The sequence below is a fragment of the Oncorhynchus clarkii genome, chromosome 7 (genome assembly GCF_045791955.1).
Source record: "Oncorhynchus clarkii lewisi isolate Uvic-CL-2024 chromosome 7, UVic_Ocla_1.0, whole genome shotgun sequence".
Taxonomy (NCBI): Eukaryota; Metazoa; Chordata; class Actinopteri; order Salmoniformes; family Salmonidae; genus Oncorhynchus; species Oncorhynchus clarkii.
Window position 1 is genome coordinate 26735613 of NC_092153.1, and position 11377 is coordinate 26746989.

General features: G+C 41.4%; 1 protein-coding gene across 2 annotated transcripts in view; it reads right to left on the reverse strand.

Annotated features, from left to right (window-relative positions):
- The window catches only part of LOC139413128 (neural cell adhesion molecule 2-like), a 384436-nt gene extending 373377 nt beyond the window's left edge, over positions 1-11059 (reverse strand). The window contains exon 1 of one of the 2 annotated variants that reach the window (XM_071160211.1): positions 10659-10823. In XM_071160211.1, the coding sequence (XP_071016312.1) occupies positions 10659-10701 (43 nt within the window). In that variant the 5' untranslated portion in view covers positions 10702-10823. Of the gene's footprint in view, positions 1-10658 lie in introns of both variants that reach the window. The other variant, XM_071160210.1, reaches the window with a different exon arrangement.
- Between the last annotated feature and the right edge of the window lie 318 nt (positions 11060-11377).

Genomic DNA, 11377 nt, shown 5'->3' on the forward strand with positions numbered 1-11377 from the left:
TCTGTGCCCCTGTCAGGGGGACCAGACCCTGCCTCCCCCCCAGTCTATAATAAGGAGCCCTGGGCATAACCCTGCCGCCTCTGCAGTGTCCATTAGACTGCCTGACTATAAGACAAAGCCAGACCCAAGAACCCCTGTTGAGGACAGAAGAAACCACGGGAACACGTTAGAACGTAACATGCCTCTTCCAATCACGTCAGTCTGTCCAAATACAATTCTGTCCCGGCAGGATTCAATTACTTCTGATTAATTTTGGCACAGCCAGACTCCATTCTGCCGAATGCAATTTGACTAGATGCAATGGGATTCACTTCGATTGAATGAATCTAAACTTAATATCTCTTCTATCCCTCACTCTTAGCCTCCCTCTTGCTTTTTTTTACCCCTGCTTTCCCGTTCCCATTTCTCTCTCTCAAACACACACACACACACACACACACACACACTTTGTTACTGAACTCACATGCAGTTTACATACACCTTAGCCAAATACATTTAAACTCAGTTTGACATTTAATCCTAGTAAAAATTCCCTGTCTTTGGTCAGTTATGATCACCACTTTATTTTAAGAATGTGAAATGTCAGAATAATAGTAGAGAGAATGATTTATACAGCTTTTATTGCTTTCACCACATTCCCAGTGGGCCAGAAGTTTACATACACTCAATTAGTATTTGGTAGCATTTCCTTAAATTGTTTAATTTGGGTCAAACGTTTCTGGTAGCCTTCCACAATAAGTTGAGTGAATGTTGTCTCATTCCTCCTGACAGAGCATGTGTAACTGAGTCAGGTTTGTAGGCCTCCTTGCTCGCACACGCTTTTTCAGTTCTGCCCAGAAACATTTTATAGGCTTGAGGTCAGGGCTTTTTTACCTTTATTTAACTTGGCAAGTTAGTTAAGAACAAAACCTTATTTTCAATGACGGCCTAGGAACAGTATGACAGATTTTGACCTTGTCAGCTCTGGGATTCGATCTTGCAACCTTTCAGTTACTAGTACAACACTCTAACCACTAGGCTACCCTGCCACCCAGCTTTGTGATGTCCACTCCAATACCTTGACTTTGTTGTCCTTAAGCCATTATGACACAACTTTGGAAGTATGCTTAGGGTCATTGTCCATTTGGAAGACCCATTTGCGACCAAGCTTTAACTTCCTGACTGATGTCTTGAGACGTTGCGTTAATATATCCACATAATTTTCCTACATCATCATGCCATCTATTTTGTGAAGTCCACCAGTCCCTCCTGCAGCAAAGCAACCCCACATGATGCTGCCACCACCGTGCTTCACAGTTGGGAGGGCGTTCTTCGGCTTGCAAGCCTCCCCCTTTCTCCTCCAAACATAACGATGGTCATTATGGCCAAACAGTTCTATTTTTTGCTTCATCAGACCAGAGAACATTTCTCCAGAAAGTACGATCTTTGTCCCCATGTGAAGTTGCAAACCGTAGTCTGGCTTTTTTATGACAGTTTTGGAGCAGTGGCTTCTACCTTGCTGAACGGCCTTTCAGGTTATATAGATATAGGACTCGTTTTACTGTGCCTATAGATACTTTTGTACCCGTTTCCTCCAGCATCTTCACAAGGTCCTTTGCTGTTGTTCTGGGATTGATTTGCACTTTTTGCACCAAAGCACGTTCATCTCTTGGAGACAGAATGCGTCTCCTTCCTGAGCGGTATGACGGCTGCGTGGTCCCATAGTGTTTATACTTGCGTACTATTGTTTGTACAGATGAACGTGGTACCTTCAGGCATTTGGAAATTGCTCCTAAGGATAAACCAGACTTGTGGAGGTCTACAATTTATTTTCTGAGGTCTTGGCTAATTTCTTTTGATTTTCCCATGATGTCAAGCAAAGAGACACTGGGTTTGAAAGTAGGCCTTGAAATTATCCACAGGTACACCTCAAATTGACTCAATCAAATTATGTCAATTAGCCTATCAGAAGCTTCTAAAGCCATGACGACATTTTCTGGAATTTTCCAAGGTGTTTAAAGGCACAGTCAACTTAGTGTATGTAAATGTCTGACCCACTGGAATTTTGATACAGTGAAATAATCTGTTTGTAAACAATTGTTGGAAAAATTACTTGTGTCATGCACAAAGTAGATGTCCTAACCGACTTGACAAAACTATAGTTTGTCAAACAAGAAATCTGTGGAGTGGTTGAAAAACGAGTTTTAGTGACTCCAACCTAAGTGTATGTAAACTTCCAACTTCAACTGTATGTATAAGCAGGGGGAAGAAAGCTGGAGAGAAAGAGTTTTACCTGTAACTCATAAAAGCAAACAATCTGCAACATCCCAATGCAATGTTCAAACACACAGCGAATATACACTACATGACCAAATGTATGTGGACACCTACACCTCAAACATCTCATTCCAAAATCATGAGTATTAATAAGGATTTGGTCACCCCCTTTGCTGCTATACCAGCCTTCACTCGTCTGGGAAGGCTTTCCACTAGACGTTGGAACATTGCTGCAGGGACTTGTTTCCATTCAGCCACAAGCACATTAGTGAGGTTGGGCCCTCACTGATGTTGGGCAATTAGGCCTGGCTCTCAATCGGCGTTCCAACTCATCCCAAAGGTGTTCAATGGGGTTGAAGTCAGGGCTCTGTGCAAGCCAGTCAAGTTCTTCCACACCAATCTCAACAAACCTTTCCTGTATGGACCTCGCTTTGTGCACAGGGCCATTTTCATGCTGAAACAGGAAAGGGCCTTCCCCAAACTGTTACCACAAGGCTGGCAAGACAGAGTCCTCTAGAATGTTATTGTATTCTGAATTGACTTTTTCGAAAGGTGACATCCTATGGACAGTGCCACGTTGAAAGTCACTGAGCTCTTCAGCACGGGCCATTCTACTGACAATGTTTTCCTATGGAGATTACATGGCGGTGTGCTCGATTTAATACACCTGTCAGCAACGGGTGTGGCTGAAATAGCCAAATCCCCTAATTTGAAGGGGTGTCCACATACTTTGGTATATAGAGTGTATATGTTAGATCTGTGTGTCAATGTATTGAACCCCGATAGAATGACTCAGTCGTTGCATAGCATGTGGCTCAAAGAGACAGATTCACTAATCATTAACAGAAGTACAACGTTTGACGCTGTCCATTATCAATGTCGAATCCAACAAACTGATTCTCAAACATTTCTGGCAGCTCTATGTTCTCCCTTTATGCTACATTGACACTTACTCCCTACAGGTGCAAACTGCACTATAGTGCTAATACCTTATAGATCTTCCACATGTGTACCCACACACACTGTGTCTCAAGAGTGCCGATGAACTGCGTGCAGTCTTTTTTTTCCTTCTCATCTATGCAAATTCCGCCCCCGTTTCTAAAACATTACGGGATTGACTGCTAAAGGGCACGTGAAAAATCAAAAAGGAGCTAAGAAAGGGTGAAATAAATAGCATATCCCATAACATTGAGATTGGCCTTTGTACGGTTTTGGAAGCCCTGCTGACTCCAGTCGTTCTTTAAATTGATTTTTCATATGCGATTCCCCTCCGGGGGCCATTCCATTTTCATATGCGTGTCTGTATATGTGTTCCCCCCCTTCCCACTCTATTAATCAAATAATGCAATCAATTCCTGTGCGCGCCAAGCGAAGACACGGGCCATTCCTTATGTGAACAGCTTTTGCACGTCTTTAATGGGACTTTCTGAGTGGTGTTACATAATGTAAAAGGATTGTGTGTGCTCAACTATTCCCGGAGAATGTTAGCCTAATACGTTCATGCAGAAATTAATATGGTGTGATTTTTGCTATGAAAGCATTGGAAAAGGTGTTGGTTCAGCTTGAGGCTCTGACGACAAGACTGTGCGTGTGTGTGTGTGTGTGTGTGTGTGTGTGTGTGTGTGTGTGTGTGTGTGTGTGTGTGTGTCTGTATATACACACAGAGTTTACAAAACATTAGGAACATCTTCCTAACATTGGGTTGCACCCCCTTTTGCCCTCAGAACAGCCGTCGGGCATGGACTCTATAAGGTGTCAAAAGCGTTCCACAGGGATGCTGGCCCATGTTGACTCCAATGCTTCCCACAATGTCAAGTTGGCTGGATGTCCTTTGGGTGGTGGACCATTCCTAATACACACGAGAAACTGTTGAGCACTAAAACACAAGCAACGTTGCAGTTCTTGATACAAACAGGTTCACCTATATGTGCATGTAATATAACACACACAACCGAGAGGGCAGCACACACACAGATACAGGAGCATGTATATACACTGAGTGTACAAAACATTAGGAACACCAAGACAGACTGACCAGGTGAATCCAGGTATAAGCTATGACGCATTGTTGATGTCACTTGCTAAATCCACTTCAATCAGTGTAGATGAAGACATACATTCATACATACCTACGTCTGTGCACGTATGTCTCCACAGTGCAAAGAGTGCACAGGGGCATAAATCTTTTAAATCCTCTGCCGCTGACATGTCTCCTAGTGAAGCAAAGAAATATCTTAATTATGCCACTTAACATCTCACTGGATGGTCTCTGGGCGAGCACGGAGGAGCATATAATTCATTTCACTGAGCACCGGAAAAACTCAAAATACATAAACCTTCAAGGATGCATAACCGATGACCTGCCGAGAGGAAGCCTCGCTGGGATTTCTAATGCTAATGTTGCTCTAACAGAGAGAACACTGCCCGGGCAAAAAAAAAAAAAAACATCTGTCAAATGGCATAGCGAACAAATAGCTAACTTCATTCCTGAAAAGGTTGTAAGAGCCGAAAGTGCATCGTAAGGTGGGTTGGATAGAACTAGAGGGAACAGGGGGGGGGGGATCTCTGTTGAGACATTGTGACAATGTGAGGTTTTGTCAAAGTCAGAGGTGCCAGGGAACGGGAGTTTTATTTGTCAACTGTAAAATGTGTTTAAAGCACACAAAGGCAACTATGATATACCATTTAGTTCAGAGTCAGAAGAAAGTCAACTGATACAGTGGGGCACTTGCACAATTGGTGGCTGACTAAATACTTTTTTGCCCCACTGTATAATGAAGTCTGTACAGCAGGGATCATCAACTAGATTCAGCCACGGGCTGATATTTTCTTGAGCAGGTGGTCGGGGTTCGGAACAGAATTACAAATTTTTTGTAGACTGCAAATTGACCGCAATAAACCCAAACAGATAATATTGAATTAAAACATAATTTCGAACCTTGCTTACAATTGTATGCGATCAGGTGTCAATTATACGTCGGAATACTTGGGAACAGATTTCCAAAATTTGAAATAATTTGAAGCTGATTTCTTGGTGTTTTTAAAATATAATTTTTTTAATTTCCATGTCTTCTGATGTTGTGGCTATTGCAAATTGGCTCTAAAGAATACAAGTGGCCTCAGACATCAAAAAAATAAATATATATATTATTATTTTTTTTGGGGGGGGGGGGGGGGGGGGGGGGTCCAGGGTTCCTTGACGGAGTATGTATTTGTATGTAAGCTTCTACTCATGCAATTTAGTCAGGGGGCCACCACAGATTATCTTAGGGGCCACCCTGGATTTAGCCTCAAATCCAATATGGCGTCCATAATCCAACATGGCTAGCTAGCATAATACCAATCATGCCCGTAAAGAATAGTTTACACAAAAAAATTTTTATTCCGAATCAAATAAGGCCAACAATTACACTCAGACACCATTGCCTGGATGTAAATTGCCCTGGTTTATTTTGTATTGTGTTATTCTGTCTTTATTAAAAGGGTTTCATACGACTCTTGACATAACCTTGACTATGAGAGGCACTGCCATGCCTCGTGTTTGAATAGTTGAAGCCAACTTGCTGTACAATATATGTTCATTATTTGTTTTTGTTTTTTATTACAACACAAGCATATACAGTAGTAGTGTAACCAAGTTACAAGAAAGCAAACTGTAATACAATTCAGCCACTCCAGTAGCGTATATGTACTGTACAACTCTAAAATATCCCCTCTTTTCACGACTGAAACTAAGTGTGCAAGGTTGATTCAAAGTATTTGAGGTGACAGGACATGAGTGTGTCCTAACAGGGTGAGGATACAAAGTAGAGGTCAACCTATTATGATTTTTCTACGCCGATAATCATTATTGAAGGACCAAAAAAAGCTAATTCCGATTTTATTTTTTATTTTTTTATCAAATTTTTACAGGTATATATTTGTTATAATGACAATTACAACAATACTGAATTAACACTATTATTTTAACTTAATATAATACTTATATAAAATCTATTTAGTCTAAAATAAATAATCAAACATGTTCAATTTGGTTTAAATAATGCAAAAACACAGTGTTGGAGAAGAAAGTAAAAGTGCAATATGTGCCATGTAAAAAAGCTAACGTTTAATTAAGTTCCTTGCTCAGAACATGAGAACATATTCCCAGTTCTTCAATATTCCCAGTTCTTTAATATTCCCAGTAAGAAGTTTTAGGTTGTAGTTATTATAGGAATTATGACGCGTCAACTATTTCTCTCTAAACCATTTGTATTTCATTTTCCTTTGACTATTGGATGTTTTTATAGGCACTATAGTATTGCCAGCCTAATCTCTGGAGTTGGTAGGCTTGAAGTCACAAACAGTGCTGTGCTTCAAGCATTGCTAAGAGCTGCTGGCAAACGCAGTACAGTGCTGTTTGAATTCATGCTTACGAGCTTGCTGCTGCCTACCACCGCTCAGTCAGACTGCTCTATCAAATCGTAGACTTAATTATAATATAATAATCAGAAATACGTGCCTTTGGTCATTAATATGGTCAAATCCGGAAACTCTCATTTCAAAAACAAAACGTTTATTCTTTCAGTGAAATATGGAACCATTCCGTATTTTATCGAACGGGTGGCAACCCTAAGTCTAAATATTGCTGTTACATTACACAACCTTCAAGGTTGTCATAATTATGTAAAATTCTGGCAAATTAGTTCACAGTTAACATGAATTTCTTAACAAAATATGCAGGTTTAAAAAATATATACTTCTGTGTATTGATTTTAAGAAAGGCATTGATGTTTATGGTTAGGTACATTTTTCATGAATGCGCTTTTGTTAAATCGTAACCCGTTTGGCGAAGTTGAAGTGATTCGATGAGAAATTAACAGGCACCGCATTGACTATATGCAAAAAGTTAACCTAGTAATATCATCAACCATGTGTAGTTAACTAGTGATTATGTGAAGGTTGATTGTTTTTTTTTTTACAAGATAAGTTTAATGCTAGCTAGCATCTTAACTTGCCTCTTTGCAGCCACAAGGTCCTTATGACACTGGACTCACGTAACAGGTGGTCAGCCTGCCACGCAGTTTCCTCGTGGATTGCAATGTAATTGGCCATAATCAGCGTCCAAAAAGTCTGATTACCGATTTGTTATGAAAACTTGAAATCGGCCATGACGATTAATCGGTCGACCTCTCATACAAAGCAGCCAATAGTGGTTGTAGTTATGGGGCCTGACCAGGTTGCACAGCTAACTGCTCTTTCTGGGTAAACTGCAGCGACAAGGGCAGTATCCTTCCTGTATGACTGGCAGGGTATGCAGGGCTGGGTGGTGATCAGTTTCCATTTTTACAACAGTTAGGTACAGGCACTCAGCAGATGCAGCTTGCATGCCAACAAGACCCTTTGACTAACTGGAATGTTATCTCAGCCTGAATAATGCTGGGGACTCTCCAGTAGTGGAATGGTTGGTTGTCTGGTTGTGAAGGAGAGTCTGTGAAGGGGCTGTCACAAACAGACCTGCCCTTAGATCTTTCCAACTCCTGGCAAAAAGTCTTGCAGGTCACGTCCTACATATTCCTTTAGAAGTCGGGTAGGATGAATATTTGGTGGATATTTACTGTGGATAGTTGGCTGTGATTACGGTCTGGACCCAACAGGAGATGAGGAGAGTGACAGAACCTGTGAGGGTGACTTCAGGTTAATTAGAGTGTAGGTCATAGACTACGACTATGAAGCATTGGTTATGAGCGACATAGCCCAGCTCCACACACATACATTCGAAGATGATCCATCGGCATTGATGGAAAGTAAAGGGGTTGCAGAGGAGGTGGAACTGATAAAGTCAATCCCCAACCACCATGCACAATTGCAGTCAATCGCCAATCAACGTACACAATCAGGTACAGCATTTTTGTTTAAGTTTGACCATCCTAAAGGGACCTCTAGTTTGCCATAGATGGCATTATGTCCTTATGGGGATGACTGAACAGTTTCAGACCAATGCTCATTCTTCACATGCAAATCCAGTTCAGGTGTCACATGGGCTGGCGAGCCGCGGGTGGTAGCAAAAATAGGTGCATATGAGGGCAATGCACGGCAGCACTTTCCAGATGGCATTTCGGCTGTTGAACGGCATACTGACTGTATGTGGCAGTCCAGTTCCATGGTGTCTGTCTTTATTAACTGCCAGAGGGGGAACTGATGGTGGAGTGGGCCTATCGAGGACAGTTCTGGGAGATTCAGGGTGGCATTGACATTGGAACAGTGTGTTGGTTCAATGTGGTGAAAACCTGCCTTATGAGCTTGCCACCCTATGTGATTGCATCCTCCCCATACACGATGGTTACACACATTGAAATGCTAGTTGGCTTCAGCTTTTCAAACACGAGGCATGGCAGTGCCACGCATAGTCCTAGTTAAACCAAGAGCCGTATGAAACCATTTTTAATTAAGACAGAATAACACAATACAAAATAAACTAGGGCAATTTACATCCAGGCAACAGTGTCTGAGTGTAATTATGTTGGCCATATTCAGTTCATGGAAAAAAAACGATTTAAACAAAAACATGGTAGCTATATTGGATTTTGGACACCATATTGGATTTGAGGCTAAATCCAGGGTGGCCCCAAAGATAATCTGTGGTGGCCCCCTGACTAAATTGCACGAGTAGAGGTTAAAGATACATAACCTGTCAAGGAACCTTGGACCCCCCAAAAAAATGTAATTGATGTCTGAGCCCACTTGTTTTCTTTAGAGCTGATTACAATAGCCACAACATCAAAACACATGGAACTGTAGGTCTATGTATTTTTGCCAGGCAGGACCATGCAGCACTGAAAGGGAGCACATTTGACGTGGAAAGTTGTCCAGTAATCAGCTACCACAAAGTAAACCTCACCATCATCATATTCATAGTTAATATTTCTGCCTATTGTATCTATGTTTACAGGTCTATGTTCCTATATGCATTAAGATATCCTGATGTTTTTTTGTTTGTGTATGTAAGGCGTACAACTGACTACTTGTATCCCACATTTTGTAGAATATCAGAGCTTGCAATATTGGGCTACATGAGTTTGTGGCCAATCCCCCCTCCAGCCAGGCATTATTCTGCACATTTTGAGTTTAGGGGGAGTGTCACAATATCTATAAATATAACCACTTTTGCAAGTAAAATATTTTTTTTCTCACAACCATACATTTCATAAATGGGAGACATTAGAGATATGAAAAAAAACATAGCATCTCAAAAACGAATGCCCTTCTTTTAAGATTGGCCACTAGCCTAATTTTACAATCATATATTGCCTATCCTCTGACTGAATATTAATTTGCAGCGCTCTACCCCCACCTGCCGTTCCAGTAAGAAAACGAATGTGGCCAAACGTAATGCTTGACTGCCGCAATTGAATGCTAACTTCAGAGATACCTTTGGACACTAAAAAGTCAAGCATGGTAATGTAACCGAGTTTAATATGTGTCCCTTGATGTGCCAGTGACATGCAATCACTCTCATGGGTGAGCAATCCTTCTCGCCATTCATATATGTCCACGCGCCCAATTCTGGGATGACATTTTCACCCCAAACTAACCCATCTACAGTTTTAGTCTATACCTACTCAGTTATTGTTAAATCATCGATACTCTTGTCACTGTGAAGAATACAATTCTGCGCCAAGTCTCATTCACCCATTCGAAAGCTTAGGATATAAATGAATGCATTTTAAATGCTAAACACTTGAGGGTAATGATGCCTTTGAATTGTTCCACAAAAGCTTAGTTATTTATCAATCAAAGAATAAACAGTTTGAATTTAAATAACTGTCCCGGAGGTTGTTGTGTTATGATGTGCTGTGTGTTAACAAATATAGCCAAATAATCAGCGCATTGCCAACTGCATGCCACGGACGCCTTCTGTTATCCCTAGACAATCACCCATATCATACCACTGCTTTTTGCGATTTGTTATTCTCCTTGAACAAAAAAACGAAACATAGCACATCCTATTGATGTCGTTCCACAGCCACATGCATATATCCACAAATCTTTCTCTCCGATTGATTAATATATATATTATTATTTTTTTACCAGATATAGACCAGATATAGCTACTCTACCAATTGATGGATGTCACATTCAATGTCTGAATAAAAATACCAGAACAGTTCAGTGAAGTCAAAGGGGTCTTCATAATCCCCTTCTCAAAAAGCAAGCATTCCAATCTTTGGAAGACGTGCTGAAACTACAAAACACCAGCGGTCAAACAATCCGCCCCTCTCTCTCTCTTGCTCGCTCTCTGCGGTCCTTCTCCCACATCTCCCTAATATAACTGTCCCCGCAGATAGGGATATGGACAAGTGTGGGCGAATACAGCAACTTATCCACGAAGTCCACAACGCCAAGAAACAATTTCTCCCTACCTTGACTGCCGCAGACAAGAAACCATAGGAGTTGGAGAATCATTTTGAGCAGGTCTGGCTGACGGACTGCTTCCAGCCTTCGCTGTTAGTGGAGGTTTTGAGTAGCTCTTATTATAGCAGGGACCGTGACACTCCGTTCGCCCTCCGTCTTGAGGTCCGCTGGCGTTCTCTCGCTCCCTCTATGACGCGCGCGCTCGCTCGCTCGCTCGCTCGCTCCCTAGCTCGCGCTTACTTTTTACTCCTTCGTTGCCTGACTCAACTGTCCGCATTTATACAGCACCACTCACTATACCCCTCGAGAAAAAAAAGGAAGTAACTTTCGGTCCAGATGACTCCAATAATGGTTTCACTGTGGTTTATAAAAAAAATATATTGTTTCAATTATTGTTCAATCATTTGTTAGGGAGCTATGTTTTAAAAGTCAAACTAACGGATGATGGATGATGGACAGTGTCACATGTTATTGAATAAATCCGTGTGACATGAACCGTTTCATTTTTTGACGGGTTGTGGAAAGCACTGTCCCGACTGCAGCTCTCTTCTCCCTATCCTCTCTCTCTCTGTCTATCAGGCACGCGCGCACACACACGAGAACAGCGAATGGCTGGCTGTATGTTTGTACGAATGATATGCACATTCAGCTTGAAAAAAAGCTTTTTCTTTTTTTTTGCATTTTGTTTCTTGGCACACACCTAGTAACTAACTCACTTGCGGTATCT